The 27,363-nt window shown below is 41.3% G+C and overlaps 7 protein-coding genes and 1 long non-coding RNA gene across 12 annotated transcripts; 5 read left to right on the top strand and 3 right to left on the bottom strand.

Annotated features, from left to right (window-relative positions):
* The first annotated feature begins 596 nt into the window (after positions 1-596).
* On the top strand, positions 597-3,655 carry LOC129581226 (uncharacterized). The gene is made up of 9 exons (XM_055472188.1): positions 597-1,057; positions 1,167-1,274; positions 1,595-1,927; positions 2,029-2,121; positions 2,192-2,251; positions 2,493-2,609; positions 2,717-2,764; positions 2,855-2,925; positions 3,139-3,655. The coding sequence occupies exons 1-9, from the start codon at positions 847-849 to the stop codon at positions 3,343-3,345; spliced, it is 1,248 nt and encodes a 415-aa protein (XP_055328163.1). The 5' UTR covers positions 597-846; the 3' UTR covers positions 3,346-3,655.
* Positions 3,656-3,881: 226 nt separating this feature from the next.
* Positions 3,882-6,040, bottom strand: LOC129580817 (retinol dehydrogenase 13-like). Of its 3 annotated transcripts, XM_055471503.1 has the most exons (4): positions 5,850-6,039; positions 5,607-5,773; positions 5,268-5,501; positions 3,905-4,734 (listed from the first exon to the last, which is right to left on the bottom strand). In XM_055471503.1, exons 2-4 carry the CDS (start codon positions 5,740-5,742, stop codon positions 4,076-4,078), a joined length of 1,029 nt encoding a protein of 342 aa, XP_055327478.1. In that variant the 5' UTR covers positions 5,743-5,773; positions 5,850-6,039; the 3' UTR covers positions 3,905-4,075. The 3 variants fall into 3 exon arrangements, with proteins under 3 accessions (XP_055327477.1, XP_055327476.1, XP_055327478.1); XM_055471502.1 differs by having other exon boundaries at positions 3,882-4,728; positions 5,268-5,773; positions 5,850-6,040; XM_055471501.1 differs by having other exon boundaries at positions 3,899-4,734; positions 5,268-5,773; positions 5,850-6,040.
* Positions 6,041-6,559: 519 nt separating this feature from the next.
* Positions 6,560-9,052, top strand: LOC129580819 (vacuolar protein sorting-associated protein VTA1 homolog). Its single transcript, XM_055471507.1, has 2 exons — positions 6,560-7,224; positions 7,543-9,052. The coding sequence occupies exon 2, from the start codon at positions 7,573-7,575 to the stop codon at positions 8,539-8,541; it is 969 nt and encodes a 322-aa protein (XP_055327482.1). The 5' UTR covers positions 6,560-7,224; positions 7,543-7,572; the 3' UTR covers positions 8,542-9,052.
* A 1,082-nt stretch (positions 9,053-10,134) lies between these two features.
* LOC129580821 (uncharacterized) lies at positions 10,135-11,023 on the top strand. 2 transcript variants are annotated; one of them, XR_008689388.1, is made up of 4 exons: positions 10,135-10,263; positions 10,454-10,599; positions 10,660-10,688; positions 10,798-11,023. It is a non-coding gene; the product is annotated as an uncharacterized LOC129580821 (long non-coding RNA). The 2 variants fall into 2 exon arrangements; XR_008689387.1 differs by having other exon boundaries at positions 10,454-10,688.
* Positions 11,024-13,656: 2,633 nt separating this feature from the next.
* On the top strand, positions 13,657-17,083 carry LOC129580818 (fructose-bisphosphate aldolase A-like). Of its 2 annotated transcripts, none has more exons than XM_055471506.1 (7): positions 13,657-13,817; positions 14,680-14,791; positions 15,200-15,472; positions 15,656-15,900; positions 16,206-16,380; positions 16,447-16,646; positions 16,731-17,083. In XM_055471506.1, exons 2-7 carry the CDS (start codon positions 14,683-14,685, stop codon positions 16,821-16,823), a joined length of 1,095 nt encoding a protein of 364 aa, XP_055327481.1. In that variant the 5' UTR covers positions 13,657-13,817; positions 14,680-14,682; the 3' UTR covers positions 16,824-17,083. The 2 variants fall into 2 exon arrangements, with proteins under 2 accessions (XP_055327481.1, XP_055327480.1); XM_055471505.1 differs by lacking the exon at positions 13,657-13,817 and adding an exon at positions 14,361-14,518.
* LOC129580816 (DNA primase large subunit-like) lies at positions 17,065-19,800 on the bottom strand. Its single transcript, XM_055471500.1, has 3 exons — positions 19,188-19,800; positions 18,585-19,018; positions 17,065-18,125 (listed from the first exon to the last, which is right to left on the bottom strand). The coding sequence occupies exons 1-3, from the start codon at positions 19,551-19,553 to the stop codon at positions 17,342-17,344; spliced, it is 1,584 nt and encodes a 527-aa protein (XP_055327475.1). The 5' UTR covers positions 19,554-19,800; the 3' UTR covers positions 17,065-17,341.
* A 121-nt stretch (positions 19,801-19,921) lies between these two features.
* LOC129580820 (coiled-coil domain-containing protein 86-like) lies at positions 19,922-23,301 on the bottom strand. Its single transcript, XM_055471508.1, is given in 4 exon segments — positions 19,922-20,593; positions 22,551-22,621; positions 22,624-22,679; positions 23,040-23,301. Coding segments are annotated over 4 exon segments (378 nt in total). The 5' UTR covers positions 23,150-23,301; the 3' UTR covers positions 19,922-20,452.
* A 454-nt stretch (positions 23,302-23,755) lies between these two features.
* LOC129580815 (RNA-binding protein fxr1-B-like) lies at positions 23,756-27,053 on the top strand. Its single transcript, XM_055471498.1, has 3 exons — positions 23,756-23,889; positions 24,590-26,376; positions 26,438-27,053. The coding sequence occupies exon 2, from the start codon at positions 24,636-24,638 to the stop codon at positions 26,346-26,348; it is 1,713 nt and encodes a 570-aa protein (XP_055327473.1). The 5' UTR covers positions 23,756-23,889; positions 24,590-24,635; the 3' UTR covers positions 26,349-26,376; positions 26,438-27,053.
* The last annotated feature ends 310 nt before the right edge of the window (positions 27,054-27,363 follow it).

Genomic DNA, 27,363 nt, shown 5'->3' with positions numbered 1-27,363 from the left:
CATACTGAGCTTTTGCCTGTAGAGGTCGCTTGTATTACAGTGCAGTAAAGAAAGAAGCGTCTGCCAGAGTGGATTTTGTGGAAATTGCGCTTTTAGTTCATTTTTTCCTTTGTACTCACTTTGCTATTACAGTACTGTAAAAAATTATGCGGTGAGGACTGCACACCGGAAGCTCTTCAGGGGACCGACAAAAGAAACCATCACAGCAACAACTACTTAGAATCTAAAAGACTACTACGACTAGTACCTTAACCTAAGTGATTGTCGGTCGGTCGGCAGTTTTTTGTTGGTTTTTTTCACGAATGTCGTAAAATCATCTTACGGCCAGCGTCCATTGTCCATCGACCGCGTAGGTGGAATATAGGTATTCGCATATTCCCGATAATAAGTGATGGTACACTAGTAATTGGTACGAGTATACTACTGCATTTCAAATTTCTGTTTAAATTTTTAAAAAACTAAATTTTAAAATGAATTCACTAAAATGTACCCCGTGTGCGGTTGCCTTTGGCACAAGATGCTCTTGCTTCAGCCGCGGCTGGTCAGCTGGTGCATTCATTTAACAAGTAAAAGTGCGTAAAATCGTTCAAACAGTTCTTGCGAACTCTTGTTGCTAGATCACTTTGCATATGGCAGTATCAACATCACGCTGTCAATTTGTACCTATACTGGATATACAGTACCTAGAATCGTAATTAATTATAGTGCCATGTGACTATTTCCTTGAGCCGTAACCGTACTTCAACTAGAACGTGGAATAAGATTCGGTTTTGCACTGCCAGATTGGCATCATGTAGCAGGTTTGTCCTCTTGTTGACTGGTTACCGAAAGGCGCACTGATTGATCATGATGGACGATGAGCTGATCCAGGCACGGGGTCGAAATGCGAAGCAAACGAACTCCCATTCAGATCCCAAGCCTTCTTCAGGTTCAGCTTCCACTCGCCTCAGCCGATCAGGAAGAGCGGCTTGCGAAGAAGACAACGACGCTTTTCCCCCAATTGGAAGTTGCGTGGTCTACAACTCCGCAAAGAATACCTTTGGTGTGCCCCTTTCCAGTAAGCTTCTGCGGACAGGGACAGCTGACCATTTGCACATTGCTCAATAGTCAATATTCAGTTTTTACAGCACCGCTAACGTTAATGTCCGAATTCGTTTTGATAACAGATAACCGTCGAATAGACATAACCGATAGCAAGAAGTCCCTCCCTCCAGGTTTGGAGGATCTGTTTGCCGAGGACTACATGAAGGCTTTCGTTGAACTAGTTCGCACAGGTACCGTAGCCGGTTGAATTTAGATTTAATTTAGTTTCCTGTTTTTGTTTTGTTACTATTAGCTGTTGAAATTATGCGTTGTATGTTGATTATCAATTGATTCTGAATGCAAATAATTACTTAAAACGTACTTCTTGAAATCATATTATTCGAGCGGCCCAGAGCGGAATCCATGATACTGTAAGTCGTGACCCGCACCCCTCAAGTCTGTTACAACTACGAGAGCATCACTTGCGCTTGCAGTTCGGATAACCGAGAGTTGCTGATTATTTTGTGAGTTTTACGCTGGCAGTTGAATCTGTGTTTCTGTATGTTTGCAGCTGCACTAGGAACGCCAGCAGCACCTCGAAAACGAAAACAAAAACCGCCTTTAGGATCACAAGCGGCATCGGCGAACAAAAATAGCCATTCTATTGAAACTGTTGGCTGTTTCACGGTTCAGGAAGGAGTTACGCGGTTCGACTTCGAGCCTGCAAATGCATCATCATCAGTGTTTTTAAGAAATCCAGTGGTCACGTCTGATGGCAGTGCAAGCGCAAACGATGAGCAGATCGCTGTGCCTGTGTCCGCTGTGTCAGAAAAGAAAAACTCTGAAAGTGCTCATATGGTTACTGGTCAAGTGTCATCAGCAGCGTCTCTGAGTGAACCGTCTGGTAATTGAAAGCTTTGCTTTGCGATTTAAACGTTACGATTTGCATTAATAGTGTGTGAGGATCTCTAATTTTATTTTTCGTGCATGTGATTTATGCGACAGAATCTCGAAAGGCTCTGTATTGTGCCAAATCTACCGGATCAGCAAAGACGAGAATCGAAAAATCCATTGTAGCATCTCGGGCGGCTGCGCGCGGTAAAAAACTTTAAACGCCATCTTTACGAATCATGATGAAATCGTTACTGTTTTTGTACGAATTTTTCAGCTCTCTCGTTGCCAATGTCCACAGGTCTGCAGAAGTCTTGCCGAAAGAAAAACAAATTCGGTAAAGGTTTGCTTTTCTGTTTGTGTTCTAGTCTTTAGAAACGCTGAAACAGTTTTAGGTAGGTACTAAGGTATTGCATAGCTCTGTATAGCTATAACTTTACTGTTTACACTTGTTACTGAATAATTTCCTCTGCAGCTTCGTACGGAATTAGGTAGCTTCAATTTACTTCGATGTTTTGAAAACTGCAAAACAATCTGGTATGAAAACATGTGACCTTATTGTCTCGTTGCTTGCGCAGATGACCATGACTCAGATGTGCGGTTCAAGAAACTGGACGCACAATTAAATATGTTCCCATCAAGACAGTCAGAAAGGCGTATCAGCAAGCTTTTGTTAGACAATCAAGCGCTTGATGGTGCGTATCCGTATTACTGTAGTTCCAAATCGTTACATTGACGAAGCTCTAACTGCATGATAATAATGTATTTTATGGGCGTTTTTATATTAAAATTTCTTCTCTAGAAACTTTGGGAATTGGGATCGGCGACGACGCAAATCAACGGCGCGCCTGTATGTACTTTTCCGAAAACAAAGTTCGATGGGCATTTCATTTGTCACAACCAACTTACTGTATCTATTATGTGAACTGTTGCACTGCAGGGCACCGTCCACGCTCGAAAGCCAAGGAAATACTTGGTCATCGCGTCGCACACTGCAGGCTCTTTTTCTTGGTAATGTGTTCATTTTCTCTCTTAGACTCGTAGAGTTGTATTCTGCTTTTTGAGCGAGTTTTCTTTCTGAAATCGTACTCATCGTTCTTTGTGAATGTGCTTTATCATAACTCCCATGCTTGGCTGCAGTAGTTGCATGTGGAAAACTTTAACGGTGTTCTAATAGTATTGCCCTTGCAGTACTTACAAGTTACAACTGTTAGTATGTTATAGGTCCGACAACCTGCTGGTAACAATGAGTGGTTAGAAGAGGGGCAAGTCGATGAAGCTTTGAAAGAAAAATATAAAGCGGCTAACCTGGAACCATGCGAAACTCTGGAAATGTCCAAGCGACAAAAACGAGAGAAAGAGGTTGAGCTCGAGTTATCTTGGACAAAGTACATGGAAGAATTTAACCAAAATAAATCGCGCATGTCTTAAATCACAGTAGTTAAGCTGGATTTAAGTTCGTGCTTTGATGACACGGTTATAACTTATAACCCCGATGCTCAACAGAAATATGTATGCATGGTTCCTGTGGTGGGAAATAGTGAATCTCACGTTTACGGTGATTTCGTAATTCTTATACTAGAGGTACTTACAAAGTTACAAGTTGTTGTTTCACTTAAATGGAAACAATAAATAATTATTTATAAAACGATAACGATTTATTTTTCATTTTCGTTCACTTTTCTGTACATGATGTGAACTCAAGGCATTGCTGTTGTTAAACATACTGAATAAAGCTACCTGTTAAAACTAGTTATGGTTTGATTTCATGCAGCTTAATCACAGCCTTCGATAATATGCGGCAGATTTCCATTCATAAGGAAATAATAATTATGTAATTTCATAATGAAAAGCAGTTTCAACCAAAAAAGTTTATAACCCTTGACTCCTCGAGATGCCTTTCTATTAGTGCAACAGTAACTTTCCTGGGTTGCAGGTGTTGCACAATAACAGCTATCTGTTTAACAAAAACAGAGAATTCTTTCGTGAAACATGGATATATTAAATGCTACTCGTAGATTTGAAGATTTCGTCTTTATTGCCACCAAAATTCACAGAATCCGAAGGACAATAAAACACGGAAATGAGCGATCATTAATTTGTTATTATGATTGTATTGTACATAAGAGTAAGTATTTAAAGTATCAACTCCGTCCGCGCATCAGTAAGATATCGTGCTATCTGGGGAAGCTGTTGTTCTCGTCCAACGTTCGCTTACAAGCCACAATTTCTTTGCGAGATGCTCCTCGTTAGCCGCGGGCGAGTTGTCTCCAACAGTACACTTCACAATGTATTCTCCTGAGCAGTTATTCAGCTCCGGACTAAGTGCTGCGTACATAACGGGCTGAGCAGCTCTCTGAGGTGTTTTCAAAAACAACCACATTACTGGTCTGAAAATAAATCTGGACACGGACTGCATCACAGGGAGATTTCTACTCAGTTGCGTAAAGGTCAGACCCGGATCGACTATGAAAACACCAGTGCCGGCATCCTGCAAGTTGCGCGCTAGCTGCTTTCCGAAGAGAACATTGGCCAGTTTACTGGCAGCATAGACATCGTTGGCGGAATAATCCTTGTCGGCGTTCAGATTTTCAAAATCGATGCTTCCTGACTTGTGCGTCACACAGCTGACCACCACAATACGACTTTCAACCGTCGCCCTCAATTTAGGGAGCAGTAAATTTGTCAACAAAAAATGTCCAAAATGATTTATCCCCATCTGCCGCTCCAGTCCATCGGCTGTTAATTTCCGTTCCGGGTCTTTCATTGTGGCGGCATTGTTAATTAGGTAATTGATTTTAGGTTCTTCCTTCACTATATCTGAAATAACATGATTACCAAACTGTTGGACAATCGAACGTCCATGTTAATTATGTCCATTCGTCAGAGAATAAACTGGCGAAAGCTTCAAAAATGGTATACTATACTCCTAGGCTGTGCCTTCGCAGCAGAAAATACGTTGTAAACAAACATCTTCAAGATACGAGAATATCTGCGTAGCGAAATTAAAGCCAAATAATACCTAATATATACTAATAACAATGTGTATTTTTAAAACAAAGCATTGTAGTCTAGTGATGGAATATGGGAAATGGATAAGCCGTCATAAGGCTAACATACGCGCATCGTGTTAGCGATGACACTGTAAGGTCGGTAAATCGTCTTCAACGACTTTTACACTTCGCGCCTTTATCCTGTAAGTGTACCTCACCAGTATCAATTCTGATCGATCATTGAAATAATATGAAAAGCAGAAAGCATTAGATTTGTTACTTCAAGCATTCATATTTATACATATAAATATGATATCTATAGGTAAGATCATCTATTTATTTTACAGCGTAGCGACCCACCTGCGAATGCTCGAATTGACGCAAAAGATGCCAAGTCTAAACTTTCGCATTTGACATTCGTCCGCATAGGTTTTCCCGAAGAGTCTCTCATTTTCGCTAAAACAGGTCGCGCAGCGGTGATAACGTCGCGTCTGGCTTTCTTACAGCGATCCATATCTCTGCATGCCATAATCACTCGAGCTCCTCGCTTTGCGAACTCCGTTGCCGTCGCTTTGCCTATTCCCGTATTGGCTCCTAAACGAAACCAGATACGCATTTGCAAAACAAGGCATACACTTACCAAAGCCTGATAAACCCAGGAGTATAACACAGCGTATAATCTAACTGTAACAGCCGCACCCGTTATGATCACAGTCCTCCCAGATAAATTCTCTGCGCCTTTGTAGAGGCATCCTTGTAAAATTTCTTTGAAAATAACAGTTCCACCGACAAGTGTGCCGATTGCACTGGAGTATATCAACCATTTGCGGCTCATCGCTCAGTGCTCAGTCTCACCTCCGAGTCACCTATAATAGTTCTGATTAATTATTGCAATAGTTGCAAAGTTGACAAAATTGGTACGGTAATAGTGCGAAAGTTTACCTGTGGGGGTGGCTGTAAGTCTGTAACCATAAAAATTGTTACGTTAACGGTTAACAACTAATCATTAACTTTTTCCAATCAGTGTGGTTTTTAGTTCAGAAAATATTATTGATTAACAAGGAAAACTGAAGCATCAGCTGCATCACACAGCATCAACAAAACTGAAGCATTACACAGCAATGACAGCATCAACAAACAGCATATTATTAGCGAATTTTAGATTTCACAAAACAAGTTACGTGCAGTTCGACGTTCGGATAGAAGTTGGCGTTACGGGTTGATTTACGTCCGTTCGCGACGTAAGGCGCCGTAACCCAACGTCGTTGGCTGACGCGTAAAAACTATCTGCCTTACGTGGAACTGTGCAACGGCTCAGCCATATGGCTGAGCAATAAGCCAGCGTATGCTGCCTGTGGATCTTTTTTGTGTGCTCTAACCGCCTCCCCGAGAGCAGGTTGGTCACGCTCTCGGCACTCTCGATTCGATTTATTTTTCAGCTGTACGTCACTGCAAGTGTGCATCCGTACAAGCATTTTAAACGATTTTCAGTCTGCAAACGTACTGTTTATGTGACGCGGTAGTTTCTAGTGGACGGAGCCTAAACCATGTGAAATCTAAAATTCCCTATTAACTTTAGTTACTACGGGTAGTACGTAACAATGTTACGCATGCGCCGGCGTTTTGTTGTTTTCCCAGTTTCCTGCTTTCGTGATTGAGCCGCCTATGAAAACGTACGTGGTGCATAACTTTTGAACTTTATCTACCTTCGAACTTTCGAGTTCAAAACTTACTGCTTCCAGATATCTTCCAGTTCTATGAATCTACTCAGTCTAGTGAGATTGCACGTGCACTGGAATTCTGGAATTTATAAGTACAGTACTGCACATTCCGCGATGATGTATCCGTGCTATTAAACATCGAAGTTGTCTGCGAGTACGTGCTACGCACACTGACCAGTGAGAAACCTTTCAAGTATCAACCTCCTCCAAGTGTAGACTACACCATGGTCTGTAGTGTGGTGTGCTAGGAAGCTACCTCATTCAGTTGACTCATCCGATCAACTTTCAATTTTAATAAAAATTAATTGATTTTCCCAGTTAGAACTTTGAAGTGATGTTACTGTTGCTCCTATTTTAATTCGCTTGTGTCCGGAGTTCACGTGACAGCATGGAGTAAAAGTGTTTTCGCGATTTGTTGGGCTGCGAGCTTTAGTGGCATTGTGTTTTGCGGAAAAATAAGAACCTTTTAATTTCTGTTTCGTTTAAAGGTTTGATGGTATTAGAAGTTTTAGAACCTGTCTTAAGAATTAAGATTTTGGACTGTTAGTTGGTTTCTTGGTATCAAAAACTGCAAGGAAACTGGGAAAGGGATTACCGTAAGTGCAAAAGAAACTCTTAACTGCAGAATTAAAAGTAACCTGTACAGCAGTACATTGTAGTGATTGTACTCCCCGAATCGAAGATTCTAAAGAATGTTTTATGTGACAGGGGAATGTGAATGACTTGACTGTAAATTTTTTAAGTACTGTATTTACCTATTGCTGTACATACCTCGTACCTACATATCTATAGTTAAGTATTACTGTATTAGTGAATACTAATACGAGGTAGTGATTTTTAGGATGAATACTCACTGTCCTTTCGTGTTTCATGTTGAAGAACCAGAAAGTTGACATTGTCATGTTATTTTGCAGGCACAGGTTACTGACAGGCTACAATAACAAATGGCAGCTTTGGCGAATTTACCTGCGTGCCCGGATAATTTAAAACCCATGCTGCACTACATCAAAGCAGCTGTGGAGCACGACAACCGCGATCCTGTTGTAGCCTACTGGTTGCGCTATCATGCTGTGCAGCTGGGCATTCGTATCGACAGCAAAAGTAAACCAGCCAGCTTGTTTATATCCGGTGTGCTGAACCATCTGGAAAGCACTAAGAAATCTCAGAAAGGTAATGAAGCCATCACTAATGACATGGTAGCTCAGGCGCACATCGAAAACTACGCGCTAAAGCTGTTTAGTTGGGCGGATGCACAGGACCGCGCTGGACATTTTGACAAAAATGTTATCAAGGCGTTTTACACTGCCGGGTTATTGTTTGATGTGCTGGCGGTTTGGGGAGAAGTAAGTGATGATGTCGCTCGTCAGCAGAAGTATGCGAAATGGAAAGCCGCTTATATTCATAATTGTCTGAAAAACGGGGAAGTCCCCGTTCCCGGACCGTTGGCTGAAGGCGGTGACGGGGAAGCGAACGAAGATCCTGGTTCCATTAATGTTAATGTGCCGTCATCACAAATCCCGGGTCAGAATGTCCCATCGTTTTCCACTGGAGGAAGCATGCCATCCCCGGAGAAGCCATCTTTCCCGCCTGGTCCGACATATGGCAGTGATTTCGGGAATTCCGCTAATCCCAGTACGTTCCGAACGGATTTTCCGCCTGCTAAACCACCTAGCACATTGCCGGTTGCTCCTCCAAGAGCGTCTGTTCAGACACCATCACCTTCTGCTGAACGAAGAGGCCATGTATCAGTGGTAACTAACCCAGCGGGAATTCCGTTATCTTCAGACGACATAGCTCGAGCGCAGAAAAACATGAAACATGCTGGAAGTGCATTGCAGTTCGACGATGCGGCCACTGCTATCGACTTACTGGAGAGAACGCTGCGATTACTGAAAACGGGACGGGAAGAGTGATGGACTGATTTTATCCGGACACGGGACGGCTTTTATTTTGTTAGTTTGCCGAGTTCATAACCGCATTAGCTTTCTTGGGTTATTTGCATGGGCTCGGGCCGTTCGGCATGATTTTCTGTTATGTAATTTGGTTAAGTATTAATATACGTACATAGTAGATTCATTAGATTGGTATTCTGTGTCACTGTGTCGGCTAATGGCTGTCAAGCGTGCCATTAGTTTTAAACAACTATTTGCCGCCGATTCGTATGTTCCATTTTTATCGTCTACTGTCTTGTAATCCACCTTCCAAATCAACCAGAAATTGCTTGTGCAGATATTGCGTTTTTCAACGCAAAAAGATTCTGAAACTTTTAGAGAGTACGCGTATGCGGTGTGCGCTGACTCGTTGATTCGGTTAAGTAATACTTGCTAATAGCATTAGCATTTTTTAAGTACTTTTTACCAGTTATGACTTTATAATAGGTAATTAATTATGATTTAATTGTACTGATGACCATGGTCCATGATGTGCTGATGTCAATAAACAATAATTGGTTTTAATATTAAGTGAATAATTGTCCAACTCAATGTTCATGCTAGAATAGCAGCCAACCTTCTAGCGTTGAGTAACTGCTATTACAGTACTTACCAGACCTGGGCAGTTATAACTTAACTCATAACTTAACGCGAGTTATTTTCGAGTTATCGAGTTTTAACGTAACTCTGGAGCGTAACTCGCTAGGACGAAAACTTAACTCTAGCGTAACTCGAAAACATTTTAACGCAACGTAACTGTAGCGTAACTCTGTGGTTTCAAGTTACTAATAAAATTATTAACTTAAAAGTATAGAAAATCTTAAAATGAAAGTTATATTTTTCGACTTGGGTCGCACTGAGTTTCGATACTTCTACAAGCAGGCACGCACAAAACAGCTCCTACTGCTAGTACACCACGACCGCCATAGGCATTACTGACGTCTGTGCGGCCACTGCGATGTATGGCGATGCGATATCAGCGGCGCCCACTAGTACATTGTGTTCCAGTAGAGTCACTCAGGTCAGCTACGAAAAAATATACTTATGTGCGCCAAGTTAGTTGTGCCAAGTGTGCTGTTTACCGGGTAGCCGCTCCAGGTTCAGGATTTTTCGAAAGCCTTCAGTATCGTTCAGTCTGTTCAGCTTATAGCATAAAAAACGCAGAAGAAAATCTTATGGAAAACAAAACGTTTGCAAGTAAAAACATTCCGAAGAAACGAGATCTCAAAAATAATATGATTTGTTTTTTAAATAAATTGATTGCACTTAGCACACAAGCGTATGGCAAACTGTCCGCAAAACAAACAGGAATATGCTAAACGGAAAAGCGGAAAAGCTTTGATATTATTTTCGTTTCTCCTTAAACTTTTTACTTACAAGCTTTCTACTTTCCACAATAAAAAACTTTTCTGCATTTTTTAGAAATAGTGTGAACAGACTGAATGTAAGTGAAGACTTTCTTAGAGGGAGATATGTACATACTTCAAGTGAATCAAGTACTAGTGTTACTTAATACAGTGAAAAAATTTTGCGTAAAATACTCGTATGCAAAGTGCAAACAGTGAAGAGAAAAGCAAACTTTTCAAATCTGAGACAGCACTTGTGGGTGGCATCCACTAACGACAACTTCTGAATTCTGAAAATCAGCTATTTTGCAAAGTTAATAACGATGTGTGTTTCAATCTGGTAATGTACGTAATACCGGTAAGAGATAACTTGAAAATTATTAATAAAGTAAAAATTTTTATTGTAGCGTAACTCGCGTTATAGCTCATAACTCCAGTTAAATTGAATAGCGTAACTCGTAACGTAACTCGCGTGCTGCAGTGAACTCGTAACTATAACTATGGGTGAAATTTCCATAACTGCCCAGGTCTGGTACTTACTATTGTAGGTAGTCCTCAGACGGCTTCCCCGTTTACCCGTATTAATTTTTTTGCGCATACGGTACTGTATATGTGCACTACACTGTTGTTTTGTGAACGGATTTCATACTGGATTTTTCCCAAGAAGCCTACTTGAGGAGAAAAATCGAAAAAGGTCGAGGTAATTTAAATTATCTAAAATATATAAGTATACGTATTTGGCCTTTTATTGCAGTTGTTGGTAGGAATCCGGAATGGAAAAAGGTATGTGATATTGTGAACGCACTGTACAGTAAATCTAAAAGCAGCGATTGCTGTAACCATGATTCGATAGTTTAGACACTGTCTCCTGATTGTCAGCTTTCGTTTATAGAATTTAATCAAATCCAGCATCAAGATCGAAAGGATTGACATATTTTACGATTTACGGCTCGAGGATCAAATCTGAAAGTTGTGGAGTACGTTGGAAACCAGCCCCCCTTCCCCCCTGAAGCGAGTCTGATAAAAATAAGTCTTGCAGTCTTACTGCTACATTTATCGGAACTTCGGTCGCTCACCTCCTTATCGTGGTGGTTTAATTCGCTGCATTCTTCGGATCGTCTACAACATGTTGAGAATTTCGTCTCGTCCTTTGGATAGCTCCACCGTACCTGAGCGCAGCACGATGGTGAACCCTAAGAAGGACGATTTATCCTTCTTGCAGAAGCTGCGATGGATGTATTTTCAGTGGACGCTGGTGACATGCACATACATGCTTGACCCTTGGGAGAGAAGAATTGCCGATGTGGTTTTCATCGGGATATTCTCCATGATCGCTTACGCCTTTGCCGCCTATTTTCCGGCATATGGACTACATATGTGGGATTTATTCCGTTCATATTTGAACCCACAAGAGGTCTCTCAGTCCTGATGCTGAAGTCAGACATGATAAGGTACAAAAGATAAACTACTTTCCGGGAAGCATGATTGAAGCAAATTAACGTAGATTAATTCGGATATGAAACGAGATGATTCTGTTTGTTACCGCTGATCACAAAGATATGTTGATTGGTTTTCTTAATGCTCTTGATATTCTTATTTTATTCTGCTCGTAGTTGTAGCCTACTCAAGAGGTGACAAATTACACTCATTACAGTATGGGTACTGTTGCAAAATAAGCATGAAATTTATCATTCAGTCGTTCTTAAATGAATAGGTATTTACGTATTCGGTATTCATATGTTTATATCTATACTTACGGTAAAGTATTCGGTATTAATTCTTACTGTACGAATAGATGGAGATACTGACTGTGAGTAGCATTTTCGAACAACTTCTGCAGTTCTGCTAGATTTTGTTTCCGCTTGAAACTACAGCTTTATGTTTCATTAATAGGTGTCTCTCTTCAGCAAGACCCGGCAAATACGAGTACGACAGCGATAGATTTTGTGGAACAGTGTTTTCATCTACCGGCACTTAAAAATCTGAGAATTGTAATAGTTTGTACATCTTGTTATCAGATTTTACTTGAGTTTAGATGTTTCCTAGTTTTATTCTTTATGATCAGTAAACGTTTATCGATTTCGTGCTTTATGATCAGTTCCTAGAAATTTGACATTTTCCTGATTTTGATGGTGATATGCCGTATTGTATAACCAGTGTCATAATTTTAAAAAAAACTAAGCTACGCAGCACTACTGCAGCCTTGTGATCCATCGAAATAATCATATAGCATTATCTGACCGTTGTTGCGTTACTGGTCTTTTACGCCAGTGTTCTTAATTTGCTGGTTGTAGTTCATATTTTACCAAAAGATTTTGGATGTAAGACAAGAGTTACTAGATTTAGCTCTCTTGACTATGCACTGCATTAAGATTTGTTTACATTTTATTATAAAAATCTAGCCATTAGTTGTTCGTACTAAAAATATTTACGTGCAACGCGCATAGTAAATACGTTAAATTTCTGAGCCGAACAAACTACAACTGCTACGGTACTTAGTACTGTTACTGTTAAGAGGATTGGTTGCCAGCTCCTTACCTTTTGTTTGACCTGTTTGAATTGCTATCTGAGTAGAAAAATATGTGTTTGAATATGAACTAGCTTCTCCATAACTAATCAGAAGAGTACTGCAGGAACTGGGAGGCGAAAAAAAGCATTATTCTTTTATTAAAAGTTGGTGAATAACAGCTGTACTCGTACATCAAATATCTATATCTATGTGTGCAACACTGCATTCAGACTCTGTATTGAAGTAAGTATTGTACTTTGATTTATCGTTTTTTTTGAAAATTAAGTATTTTAAGTTGGACCTTAAGTAACGAAGGTCGTAAAGGTCAAAGGTGGATACTACTAGTATACATTCCAGTGTGCAGCTGTTTGTTGGTAGTTTTTGGTTTGAATTCAGGTGCTTTTTACATAACATTATTCATTGGTTTGGAACTTATAACTTATATTAAGTTTTGTAGTATAGAAATGACAGATCAATGGAATTACTTGAAATTTCAGGACTTATGTATACTGCATAGTTAGAGGCTCTAAAAGGCGTTACTTAATGCAACAATTACAGCGACCGTGAATTTATTTTCCTGACAGCTTCACGTGTTCATTTAAACTGGGAATCTGAAGAAAATCTTGGAATATTTGTAGATTATGATTATGTAACTTCTTCAATCAGTTTCTTTGACTGCAAGAAAGTTCTGAAAGGTTATTTGAAATATGCGTTTGGAGGATGCCAGTCTCTTTCAGCTCTGCGACAACGGAACGTGGTTTTCAGGAAAGGAAATGCCTGATATGCGTCATTATTGGTCAGTGGAAAGCGTTTCGTTCCAGAATGTTTGGTGTTTTCATTAAATCTGTAAGCCAACAACAAGGACAGTCGCAACGGCATTAGTGCCGCATCACCAGTTTGCAGAAATCATAACCTCAAAACTGGTACATGGTTTTAAAATTCTGGTAATGTTTCTGTGTTTTCTGGCGTGTAAAATCAGTAAATCGGAAACCATTGGCTGATTTCGAAGGCAGTGGCACGAATGCCTGAGGGCGGTAAGTTCGTACGCATGCCAAAGTGAAGTTTCCAAGATGGCCCTTCCACCCAAGCCGAGTGTTACTCACAGCCGGATGAAATATACTGCATATTTTTAAGCAACCGGAAGCTGCAGGCTGCGCTCGGTGATTGGTAGAATGAAACGCGGATGGGGTGGGACCATTTAGCAGTTTTGAAACCCTAGATGCGCTGACATCCAGCAAAAACGCCGCACACGCGATCAGTTTTCAAGGTGCCAAAAGCAAGTCAGCTGTAGTCTAGCGGAAGTCAGTAGACCGACGAATTCCCTTTGCATAGATCGCACATTTTCTTGAGGATCCTGTTATCTTTTAGCGTTTTCCTTTCCCAGCGAGTCGTACTAGAAGTCGGTAAGTGTACAGCAGATTTGGAGGGCCGTTGAGCGCATTGAAGCCTCCCTAAATCAGATGAAATCGTAGAAAGGGATTTTTTCCTGTCGCCCTTTGACTTCTTTTAGGTACTGTAACTATTAGTATCTTTGTATCCACACTGCAGCCCGGAGATGGGCGATATATTAACGAAAGTGTGCGTATCTGAAATATATTATAGTCTCACAACAAATGACAGCGAATTACTTTTGCTCGATGAATGATGAAAGATTTTCTAAAAAATAACACAGAGGATTGAACTCATAATTCTGCATGCTCCCTTTCCCCGTGTCGTATCTGTGCTGATCAAGCAGTTTGGGATGACGTGCCAACTTCAAGATCGGATGTTGTCATGGATCGCCCTTTTACGCTATGCATGAGCAGCGGTGGTATATAAAGGAGCAGCGAATAGTAGACAAATGCATGAAGAACTGGAATAGCGCCTTAATGTGATTTCTCATTCTGATAGTACTGTAAATTTCTACTGCAGTTTTCTGTATGTAACAACCGTGAATTATATTATTGGTATTAAAAATCTGTTCGACATCGCACTGATGAAATAAGTAATTCAATCCATACCTCTCTTAGAATTAAATTTTGTTTTGACTGTTGTATTACGTACCTCATTCGTCGCTTTGCCCGACCTCAGGATACTGTCTCGGATTTTTTACAAAATGGCCAATGTTAGTGTTTCTGGTTTTGTTTAAGAGATTCTCAAATTTTCTTAACAGTGGTGTTTTTTAAGAACATACCGCGGTTCTGATTAACCATTGAGTTCGGCAATATTGTGTTCACAGTTTTATTGTTTGGCGGTAAAACGTAGTTGTGAATTTTGTTCTTACAGAGAATGTCGGTTCCACAATATCTTACGGAAGCGCAAAAGAAAGAGCTGGCTGACATCGCCAACCGTATTGTCGCCCAGGGCAAGGGAATTCTCGCTGCTGACGAAAGCACTGGTAAGGTCACGCGCCGTGCGTCCACCAGGAAGTCGAGTGTCGTGTTGGTCCAGCTTTTCAACAGTTGATGGTGTAAATTGGTGTTGTAACATGTTGCAGAATTCTGCTCAGTAGGCTTCTATAATTCTATTAGTCGCAAAAGTATAAGTAAATTACTGCTATAGATATTCTTGTAATTAAAGGAGTTTCGAAATTTTATATTTTCTTGAATTTGAGCGTGTATTTTGCTGCAGTATTGGTAAGCATATTACTTTTCATTACAGTACTATACCTGATGGGTTTTGTCGGTGCTCCGTTTTATCTATCACCGGTTGTCATTTCGTACCATTATCTTCACGTTCTGCTAATCAGTTCACTGATACTTAGTTTGTAGAATTTATTTAATTGAGTTCATATTTCTTTATGTAGGCAGCATCGCAAAACGTCTGGCATCGATCAATGTGGAGAACACCGAGGAGAACCGGCGCATGTACCGTCAGTGCCTGTTCACCGCTGGAGATGCCAATCAGCTGTCTCAGAATTTGGGTGGTGTGATTCTGTTCCATGAAACTATGTACCAGAAGGCTGATGATGGACGCACTTTTGTGCAAGTCCTTAAGGATGCTGGAATCATCGTCGGCATCAAGGTTGACAAAGGTGTGGTACCGTTGGCTGGAACGGAAGGAGAAACAACCACTCAGGGTAAGTATCTATTTCTGTATTGACGTAAAACGTTTTCTCAGGCAGGTGTCAATTTAGAATGAATTTCGTTTTACTACTTCATTAGTTATGTTCGTAATAATGCTTACAGTGTACACAGTCGTTTCTGAAAATTTGCAAGATTTACTTTGGTTTGTTTGTTTGAACTTCATGTTGCTTGCGCAGGTCTGGACGGTTTGGCCGAGCGATGCGCACAGTATAAAAAGGACGGGGCTGATTTCGCCAAATGGCGCTGCGTCTTGCAAATTGGACCCCGTACTCCATCGGCGCTGTCCATCATGGAGAACTGCAATGTGCTCGCGCGTTATGCCAGCATTTGCCAACAGAACGGTTTGGTCCCTATCGTCGAGCCGGAAGTTTTGCCAGATGGCGATCATGATCTGGAACGCGCCCAATATATCACTGAGCAGGTACTGTACTTAATCTACGTGTCATGTCATTCGTATGGTTGTCTTGGCGAAATTTGCTTAGAGACTTTGATAAAACCAAAAGATATCAGCGATGCAGTTATGTATAAGTATTATAATAAAATTAATGTGTGCAGTACTGTGTACGCATGATTGATGAGAAAGCCGTCGTGTAATCACAGAAGTTTGCTGCCGTTCTGTGGCTTTGGTCTGTGATTTCGCGTATTTTCTAGGAACATTTCTACTCATAGTGACCGTTAAATATGCTGTATGTGGCATGTTACTGATCTGTTTGCCTTTTACTGTAGGTGCTTGCAGCCCAATACAAAGCTCTCGCAGACCACCACGTTTTCTTGGAAGGCACTTTGCTGAAGCCCAACATGGTCACCGCTGGACAGCAGTGCCCGAAGAAGTATTCGGCCCAGGAAATTGGACGTGCCACTGTGACAGCTCTCAACCGTACTGTTCCGGCTGCTGTTCCCGGTAAAAAGAAGAAATGAAAGTTTTTGTTTACTTTAGTTTCCAGAAATCTGATGGGAAGTTTTGCAGGTGTTGTATTTCTCTCTGGTGGACAGTCTGAAGAGGAAGCGACGGTCAATCTTAACGCCATCAATACCTATCAGGGCAAAAAGCCGTGGAAGCTGACCTTCTCATTCGGTCGAGCTCTGCAGGCATCTGTTCTCAAAACTTGGGCTGGCAAGAAAGAAAACTACAAACAGGCTCAGGAAGAACTGGTTAAGCGCGCCAAGGTCAGTATCGACTGTCTTCTTACTTTACTGTTGCTTGAAACAGTCTTTTCAAAAGACATATATTAAAGGTGGATCTCTTTGCAGGCTAATGGACTTGCCTGCCAGGGCCAGTACCAAGGTGGTGAAGCGGGGGCAAATGCTGCTGAATCGCTGTATGTTGAAAAGCATGCTTATTAAACGCTTGTCTCACGATTTAGTTTCTTAATTTGGTGATGAAAACGCTATCAAAATTGCACTGCTGGCTTTCGACACTTTGTGGTCAAGTTCCGGTTCTAAATACAGGACGGTTTTGGTTTTTGTCAATTTTAACTGTGGTTTTGCAGTTTTCCGTGTTTCGTTTTGGGCTGTTTTCTTCCTGTTTAAATTAAGATGCTTTTGCGATAATGATTATTGCGCTTCCCAGAGTCTGAAATCAATTAAAGCAGCGTCGTTAGTAATTCAACATTGACATCTTTGTGTAGAATCGTCTGCAATTTACTCGCAATTCGGAGTTCGCAAAACGTGTAGAAACAGTTTAACACTACGAGTACTCTGTACTACTGGAGCAGTACTGGAGTACGAGTAGTGCTCGTTAGCGGTTTACGATGCTTCTTGTGAAAACAATCTAGGGAGGCTGATGGGATCAATAAAAATGTGTTAATTAAAAAAGACAATATTTACAATTACAAAATACGATGCAAAGGCATCCGTCAGTTTCACTGCGATGCGCTTTCTTTTTCCATAACGGTTTCATAGGATCGCATTAAGTCATCATCGATAGGGATATCCATTTCCGACATCTCACAATCATTAAAATTTTCCCGGGCAAGAGTCATGGAAAAATTCCCATCTGCATCTGGCGCGGATGAACGGCGGGAAAAAACCGGTGGTTTGTCTTTTACACTTTCCGGATGCAAGAGTCGCCGGCTCTCTTCGAAATACTGATTCGGATGTTCAATGGTCGGCATACCCAAGACCGGCTTATCGTGTTTGGCATGAAACAATTCAAAATAGCGGGTACACGCATGTTGGTAATGGTTCTGCACTTTCAGGTCCATTATCTGCTTCGCTTCGTCACTGTTCATACCGTACGTCGTCAACTTTTGCCGGAGCATCCCTTCACTAAAATGCTTGAAAGGACAGCCATGATGCTCGCCCTGACCTGGAGGATTCTGCGTAATAATCTTCATGCACGATGGAGGGTTGTAATTCGCACGGCGGCCTTCTCGCCCATACGAATGGCGCACACCATAATCCATGTTCTTCAACTGACTTTCATTCAAACCATGCCGAGAAAACTCCAGTCGGGTCAACTTGATGGTGTCATCCATTGGAAGGCCGATACCTTTCAAAAACAGCCAGTACTGAAGGCGCGCCCAGTGTCTCAAATGATGATCGCGCCGGAAATTTTCGTGCATATGGCGCGCACAAACGGGAAATGATTCCACGGCCAACTGGTTCAAGTTGTCCAAATTTATGCCGAAATCGGTTTCATTCACACTGCAATCGACAAAACCTTAAGATGCTGTAGAAACTGGTATCAGACGCCCACTGTCCAATACATACTTGGCCTACAGATCTTCAATAGTCCACGAAAAAGTCGTATAAATATATATACTGTATCAAGGAAATATGAAGACATCTAAAACGTGATCGGCCGGCACGATCGAACAAGTGCCGAACAGAAGCAAATTACAGTGTCTTCTATGAAATTATCACGATGAATGTGCGAGTATTCCAAATGTAAATTCATAATCAAATTTCATGAAAAGTTAAGGTAACTGAAACATTACAAGAAATTGGCAGACAGGCAAATTTTGTTCCTTTGCACAAAACTTCTAATGAAATATCGGAGCAAATGTATTCAAAAAGACAACACCTCGTAAATACTGCCTCGGAATCGTTATTTTCTTGTGAAAACTAGCACAGAAAACACCTAGTACTTGCAAAAAACTTTACCTGTAATCTTTTCCCGAGTAACCGGTCACCAGTCTAGCAAAAAGCGGAAACAACCGCGTGTTCTCCTGCGTTTCCGTCATAATGCGCACCAATTTGGCCATTTGGTGTGACAAGTGCTCCCGAAATCGAGCCGCAATAACATCAACCAAGTGTTTACGCGGAACATACGCATATCCCTGATTTACGAAGACATGACGTTGTCTGACTTGATTCAGACTTTCCACCCAATCCATCTTGTAGAATTCCGACTCAGTCTGTCCATTGAAAGTGGAACCCTGCAATATATCTCGCAGGTTTTTCCACTCTTCGTCCGGTAGGGCGGTGTATCCCAGTGCATTGTCACTAATAAATCGACTCAGAGCTGGTGCAGTTTCCAAGCCCAACCGCAATCGAAACAGCTCGCTCTCCTGCTGTATAAACCAACGCCGCTGGTCCTAAAAATCACAATAATTAATTATGAAATAAAATTGTGGAATATGCGAAAAGTACGCAGCAAGATTTGGACTCCGTAGCTGGCGAAGAGGAAAGATTTTTATTTTATGAAAAAACGCAAGGTAAATAAAATATTTTGTGAAAAGTAAGTTACTGTAAGTTAGTAAGTACCTCGTTTCTGCTGAAAACCATCTGCAAAATGAAGTGAGATAACGCATCTCGCTGCCTCTCCTGAAGAACGATTTCCACAGAATCCTTGTTAGTCATACGTATATAGCGGTTTCTTAATTCTTTTGTAAGATCGTTGTTTATTTGCTCATAGTACTGCTGTGAAAATTTCCGACATTTGACGCCCACATTCTCAACAGCACGAAGAACTTTCAGTCGTTCCTGAGCGTACTCCTCGAAATCCTGAAGAGTAGTGATAGCTTCATAAGGGGGCTCCATGAAAAAATTGGTGTCGTAAGGAAGAACTTCCTCATCATAGACTGGATGTTTATTTCGGATAGCTTTTTTTGCTGATCCAATCTGCTCCATTGTAAAAGATACAACTTCTTTGATTATCGCTTATGAGTCTTGATTGATCGACAGTGGCCACCGTTGCTCACACAATTAGGTTATGGGTTTCAGGCTTCAGCAGAGTCACATTTTTCAAAATGAAAGGCTCAAAACTTCAAAGTGAAATGATCAATTAAAAAATGCAAGGCTAATCGCTAACTTAAACAATCAAATCTCAAAATTACCTAAACGCTAAAGCTTCGAAATCACTGTAAAAGGAGTACTTACACATTAATAAAGTTAAAAGTTATAAAATACAGTATAACATTGGTTGGTCTTTTATGAAGAACTGCTGTCGGCTGTCCCGCTTTATTCATTTAAGGGGTAATCGTGGCGAGACGAAGTGCACCACCCAGTGTTCAGTTTTTGCTACCCCCACAGTTTTAGTTTAACTTTTCTCAGCGCAATTGCCCCTAAATGTGCAGTAAGCAAAGCTATTCCAGTGTACAAGTACAACGACAGGATCAGGATTCAAGAGCTTCTGATTTTATTCCAGTAAGTTTTGTCAAAGAACCCAGAGAAGAGTGGACAATGTTTATGCATGTACTAATCACTGATGTATACAAATTATAATAATACAATACAGATTTAGCCTGTAAACACAACAGAGAACGATAACCAGTTACAGTATCATTCTCTGTGCCACTACGGCCTCGTCCCGAATTCGAAGCGAATCTTGTTTCGATACAGCAACTCCACCTCGCGAGGTGGCTTCGCGTACCGTATCTGTAGGCGTGGCCACTGCATACAGTCACCTCGTGCGGTTGAGCAACCGTCCCAAAGCTACATTCGCTTTGAATTGGAGACGCACCCTACGAGTATCGTTGCAGTCTTGCACTGGACACATCCCTTCAGACACAATGACACACAGATCATTTTCAGCGCTTCTCCAGTGTACGCAGTTGCTTCCGTTTCATTCTTCTTATCTTGGCAGTGTTCTTAATGGGTTGAACAATTTCAGCGCGTCGTGCATTTTCTTCTTCTCGTTTTTTTCTTTCTTCTATTCGTATCCTGGCTTCCTGCGCAACAAAAAATTTCAAACTACTGACAAATGACAATCATAATATTACTAGCAGACCCCGCGCAAATTGCGCGGAATAATTAATGCGATGGTCAAATCATAGCCTAGTGCAAAAATTAAAACTCGTGACTACAGTCTGCAGGTAAAGGGTAGGTTTTAGGGACGAAGCGTAAATGCTATAATATACCGAAGTCCGCAAAATTAATGACGATATCATCTAATGGAAAATATGCTTGTCTCCTTAACTGCAGAGATAACCTTAAACCTGAAATGCGAAATTTTCCCCAAAAGCGAATACTTTTTCTCATTAGTTTCTGACTTATTTCTTGATTTCCGAATCAGCAACCAATTACTTGCCTAAATTTTGTGCAGCTCCTGCGTATGCACTCTGTAATTTGTTAGAAGTTATTCTCCCTTCCTGCTTTTTTGCAATTCTGCGCTTTTCAAGCTGTAAAGTGTAAACTATCCAATAACAGTTTATTGACTGTACTTTAAATCCCCAGTTCGACCACTAACACCACTGGTGCCCGTCATATTATCCCAGCTGAACAACCAAATTGCTAAGAGAGTAATTGCTCTACTTGTTGCTGCTACTCCTTTTTACTACTGCTTGACCACAGGTAAAATAAATAAAGCCTTTCGTTGCGTTTCATTCCGCGCTTTAGCTCTCCTTCAAAATCGGCAACTGTTAAGCGGCGTTTCTGACATTCTTGCGGCTACGCGAGCTCTGCTCGCGCCGCAGCTCGGCGCCTTCCAATACCCTCTGCAGCGAACAGAAAAAATTATTTGTTCCTTGGCACTTATATTGAACTTAATTGAAGCATTCCAACTAATATCATGCAGTTCTTGCTACATCCAACTCCATCCACCCGTTTTTAAACCGAATATGATGTACCTTGTACAGATAAAAGCACTGTGTTACATATTAATCATTTATTTATTTATATAAATCAACCAATGTAGAACGTATCAATCGTTTTTTATTCCAGACCGCACGTACCATGCGGAGAAAACAGCTTGCTGTGCTTCGAAGGAAATCTTGAAGATTCCAAATTGCCCCACTTGCCTGTCTCAAATACTACGAGTACCTCAACTTTCTGTCGAAAACGACAGCAATTTTCGAAAAAATTGGTCTTCACAATTCCATCGCAACAAAGGCAACCGCGCCGCCGGGAAGGCTCTTTACAGTTTACAGTATAGTTAAGCGAAAACTAAATAAACCACTCCGGGCGTCAGCTACTTCAAAACAGACTTCAGAGCCGTCCCACAGTCGCAGAATCTCCTCCGCTATATTTGTCTTCTTTCTTTTTTTCGTTTTATTTTCTTTCTTAAAACCAAATTTTGAAGAGAAATATACAAACTTAGGACGATGGAGCATTATCTGTTATGGGACGTAAAATTGATCAAGCTGGCAGCTGCGCGAAACTGTCGAAAAAGCGCTCTTGAGACAGTGATGGGGTGGTCAGTTTAGCAGTGATGGGTTCTTAGGTTTTCCCATAGACTTAGTATATTAATGTTTGTGAACATTTTCTTTCAAACTTATTTTTTTCTTCGAAAACTGATTTGTGATGGCTAATGTACACTTTAAGGGCTATCGAATGATACATAGTCATGGCAGTTTCGATCAGTGCGTCGAGCTGACGGACTCAACAAAGATTAAGGCTTACGCGATTATTATATAGAGATTATTATTAGTATATATAGTTTATTTTGTCGTAAAATTAAAAGGACAATGCAAAAATTAAGCTTTAAAATTTTAAGCAGAAAAGGCGAGTAAAACGGCCTATAGTACAGTAGTAAATCTAGCGTATTCTTCGTATATAAAATGCTATTAGAATTCCTGCTATTTAACGATGAGTGCTTGCTTTCGTAACAGCGCTTTTTGCAGTATCATCACAATTCACGAATACTTAACAACATGGGCTCATTTCGGGTAATTTACGGCTATGCCTTACTTCTTTTTTTCTCTTTTTCTCCTCCTTGAATTGAGATTCCTGTTCTTTAACTAATTTTAAAGCCTGCTTCTTTTCATCTTGTCCTGCCATGAGGAACGCAAAGGCTTCACCTTATTCATGGAGGAATACCTGAAAAACATTTTCGTGTAAGATAAATCAGAACATCTGATCAATCACTTTAATAATTGGATGTTTGGTAAACAATTCAGTACTATTAATTTACAAATGGCTGTGCGTGCTTAGTTGCTAACATTGTAAGGCATCAATGCCGCATCATCTAAAAATAAACAGTAAATGATAAATCCGATGCACTAATATTATAAAATCTTATACTGTAAGTATAAGTATACAGTGAAGAAGGACTCTCGGCCAGAACTTAATTCCCATACCACCAAATTATTCCGGATTACTCATCCTAAGGACAGGAAACAAAATAACTACGGTTTAAACTTTAAATCACGGATTCACAGTTCACAGTCCACATCTTACCGGTTTTTTGCAGTTTTCCACGATCTTCCAGACTTCGGTTTTCCGCGAACTGAGCTAGCAGTATCATCATCCTCATCTACTAGCAATATATCTTCATCAGATTCTCCCATTTTTTCCTAAACCGTCCTACGGCTGATACCGAATTAAAAAATACTGAGCAAACGAATAACAGTGATCAGCTGATTTAGTGAGCGCAGATGATCACTAATTTTACAATCAGCTCGAATACCATACGGCACAGAATAAAAAAATTCAAAATTGAAATCGCTTCATGGCTTCAGTAATTTCGACTGATGGGGAGGGGGCAGTAGATTTCAACGCTGACTGATCCAGGAGGCGCGAGCTACCATAGTTACCTTACTACTGTCGTAAGCGCCGAGAAACGGTCAGTCGGTTTCCGGTCGCCGATGAGACCGAATTTGTAACTTAGCCGGTATCATAAGTTATTAACCATCAATATCATTATATCAATACAAAGTACAACAAAACTCAAATCTTAAAAAAAATTAATGGAGTTAACACTGTTAACTTGATTAATGAAATCGAAGTGCCATTTAATATGATTTAAGTAGTGTTGCTGGTCGTTTATAGGGTGCGCAAATGAGCTAACTATTCATAACTCGCTAGCTAAATTTTGGAACTGCAGCTGGAAAACGCCGGAAGGAGCGAAGCTGACCGACCCGTGAGCCGTGCCATCCCGAACCGAGGTCAATGTGGACGATAGTCGTGCTGCTGCTTTTGAGACTGTGGAGCACTCCTCATTTAAAAATCTGACGAGTTTTCGGATTTTCCATCTTTCGGGACCTTCTCAAAATACCTCAACCTTGCTGATATAATTTCCATCACAACGGTAAGTGAACTGGGGGATTCCGATTTTTTTAATTCGTTCATTAGCTTTAGATCAGTGTAACTTCACGCTGTAAAGCTAGGTTCGAGTAGTGATCGTAATCGAGCTATAAAGTATGATGCTGAAGTTCTTCCAATGTGCTGTATCGGCGAACTTTAACAGTGAAATGAGAAGTGCGCTGCGCCAACAGAATCTGGGATTTTGACTTTAATAGCTAAGTAGCAGTTTAATTTTGTTACAGATTTGCAGTCAGTTCACGCGGTAATAGGTTTTCTGCTCATTGCGCATTATGATCTCTGCTGGTTTTCTGCATTATGATCTCTGCTGGACTTCTTATAGTACAGCGCTAGAGCGTACGTATTTCATACTTTTTTGTGAAGACTGAAAGTTATTCAGCAACCAGCACTAATGATAAAAGGGCTTACAAAGCCAGTGACAGTTATAAGCTATCTATTGGCTCATAAAAATAGAAGTTTGACGTTTAAGGTTCCGCGTTTGTTTTTTACTTTGTAGTATCGAGTTTAATATCGGTGCACAAAGTGACTAAATGGTAAAGTAGGTAAACTTGAAATAGTTTTCATTTCCTGAATATAAGAGGATTTTTGTATTATAAAGCCTTAGTCTTTTCTGATACGCTGCTTTTGAAAAATTGCCCTGATTACTTGATCCGGCGCTGTATGTTTGAAGTTTTGTATGACGTTAGGTTGAGTGTAGTATCCTATCAACTCACAATTCTGGACTTCATCACCATGGAAGACTTGAGCGTGGAAGTGGTGGGTGCCAACGGAGTTCTCTATCGTGCCTCCGTTGTGGATATTCTTCCGAACGGGGTCCTGTTGTCCTATGAGAACAACTGGAAGCCGGACCAGATCGTCCCGTTCAGTGAAGTGTATCTTCCACTGAAAGCCCCCACTCCCAACATCCAGGCTGGCGAGGATGTCGAAGTGTTCTTTCGACCTTCAGAACAGGAGCCCAGCGGATGGTACCGCGCTCATGTCAAAATTGTCAAAGGCGAATTTCTTGTGGTCGACATTAAGATATCCGATGCGGAAGTGCGTCAAGAAATCGTTCCTAATGAGTCAGTGCGGCGCCTGCTCCCCCATCGTTCAGTCATCTCATCGAACAGCTTCAAGAAACTGCCCATCGAATTGCCAGAAGAGGTAGTGGATATCGCTAAGCGGCCTGAAACGTTGCGTGAATTCCAGGAACGAACGAAAGCCGGTGTGGTGCGATTTGACGACAAGCCCAACGCTAAAAGCCTTATTGTTATTTCCTCCAATGAAAATACACTGAAGCGCGCAAGTATGTTGGCTCCGTTGTTCTTTCGAAGCATGAAACAGAAACAAATGCTCATGAGCAAACGGGATGATACCGTGAAAAAGATGACAGATTATTCACGCCAACCGTCTACCGCCAAATTTGTGGAGGTCTTCACTGTCCCCATAGATCTCATGGGTTTGGCTATCGGAGCGGAAGGAAGTAATATCAAAACAGCACGCCGCATTAAGGATGTCTGGGTTGATTTGGACGATAGTACAGGTACGTTCACCGTGCGAGGCGAAACCGAAGAAGGGGTGAAAAAAGCCCGTGCCCTGTTGGAATTTTGCGAAGACGTCGTACAGATTCCAGCTCCTATGGTTGGAAAAGTTATCGGCAAGAATGGACATCTGATTCAAGAAATCGTAGATGGTTCAGGCGTCGTACGCGTTAAAGTGGAGGGCGAAAACGAACCAAACACAGCGCATCGCCTGGAGGGGCATATTCCGTTTGTGTTTGTCGGTTTGGCTGAAGCCATTGCCAACGCTCGCATGTTACTGGAATTTCATCTGACTCATCTGCGTGAACTGGAACAGCTGCGACAAGAATCCAGCGAATTAAACCAGCAGTTGCGATCGTTGAAAATGGTTCCCGGAGATGGAATGGGGCCACGTATAAATCATGGCCCATCGGATTACATGTCGGACAATGATTTGGGTATGATGTCAGGTCCTCGCGGGATGAATCGCGGTGGCTTTCGAGGTGGCCGGGGAGCGGGTCCTGGAGTTCCTATGGGACGCGGTGGTGGTGTGCCGGGACGCGGTGGTCGGGGCGGCGGGGCTCCTCGGAATCAAGGTCCACCACATGGCGAGTCGTTTAATGGCCAGGAAAGGGTAAACGGTTACGAAAATGATGGTGGTAATCGGTACGCCGACACTGATCGTACTCGAGGTGACGGACAACGTGGCGGTCGTGGCCGTCCAGGTGGACGCGGTCGTCGCGGTGGGGATGGGCGCGGAGGTGGGCGAGGTCGTGGCTCTGGTGAGTTTCAGGGTGGAGCCGGGAGTGGAGATGGCCGAAGGCGTGTCACCGATAACCAGAAAACAGTTTTTGAGGACGCTCCGGGTGATCGAGAGGAGGCAAATCTTCTGGCGACAACGATCAACATGCCGCTGAGACACAGAATTGGTGAACTGTCTCAGTGACTCGTTACCATCTGCAAGCGATAATACGGTATGAGCATTTATCGTTATTTTTTTTATTTTGTTTCAATAGAATACTGTCTTTATTTCAGGTTGCGCTTTAGAGTCGGTTTTTCATTTTTTCGTCGGTTCTCATATCATTCGGCGATCTTAACGGATGGATGTCTCAGCGTTTTTTGAAGCATCCACATTTGACTGAATTACTAGGATTGTGGCTTTTTCGCACTTAATCACATGGTTGTGAATTCATGATTTTTCCCAATTACCCACAAACTGACGAAACTCCCATTTACGTCTGGCAAAGAGTTTTCCATCATTGGACGACCACCAGCAGTTCCTGCATGGCAATACGAGAAAAACTAGATTGCTCGAATCTTCAAGAAAACTCAGTTCCTTTGGTTTATTTTAAAGATTGTGCGTGTCCATTTTGGAAGCTCTACGATGGTCTTGCTTATGCCGGCGTTTTCTGAAATTTGAACTTTCTTTATTACCAAAACTCTTCCACGAAGTGGATTCTTTGGTTTAATGTCTTGTTTAACGCTTTGCGATGCCAAAACCGTGTCCATAAGTTACCTTCTTTCGTCTCTGGCTGATGAATCCTTTGCTCTCTAGTCTGGGACTGTAAGAAGTTGGCTTTTTGAACAGTTTTCGAGATCTTTTCTGATTTTTGTTTTTGTATTATATTGGAAATAAATTATCATTGTGTTTCTTTTGGCATACGGATAACTTGGATGAAAGCTTTCAGTTGGATAAGTCGGCAACTTGAACTCCTTGGCCGGAAACTGGAAAGCATACGCGATCAGAACCCAAGCGGTTTTGTGACCTTCTGTGGCAATATTCTAGAAGTTCACATAAGATACAAGTGGTTCCTTCTTTTATGTTGTATCAGTTACTGCCAGTGAGGTACGTATAAACGTCAAAATTTTTGCGCCGTAACGGTATTGGCAAGAGAAAATTATTTGTGAACCGTATAATTATTTCTTCGTATTAGACTAACAGGTACTGCCGTAAAGTAAGT

Source organism: Paramacrobiotus metropolitanus, unplaced genomic scaffold (genome assembly GCF_019649055.1).
Source record: "Paramacrobiotus metropolitanus isolate TYO unplaced genomic scaffold, Prichtersi_v1.0 Parri_scaffold0000005, whole genome shotgun sequence".
NCBI lineage: Eukaryota > Metazoa > Tardigrada > Eutardigrada > Parachela > Macrobiotidae > Paramacrobiotus > Paramacrobiotus metropolitanus.
This window is presented reverse-complemented; position numbering and strand designations above follow the sequence as displayed.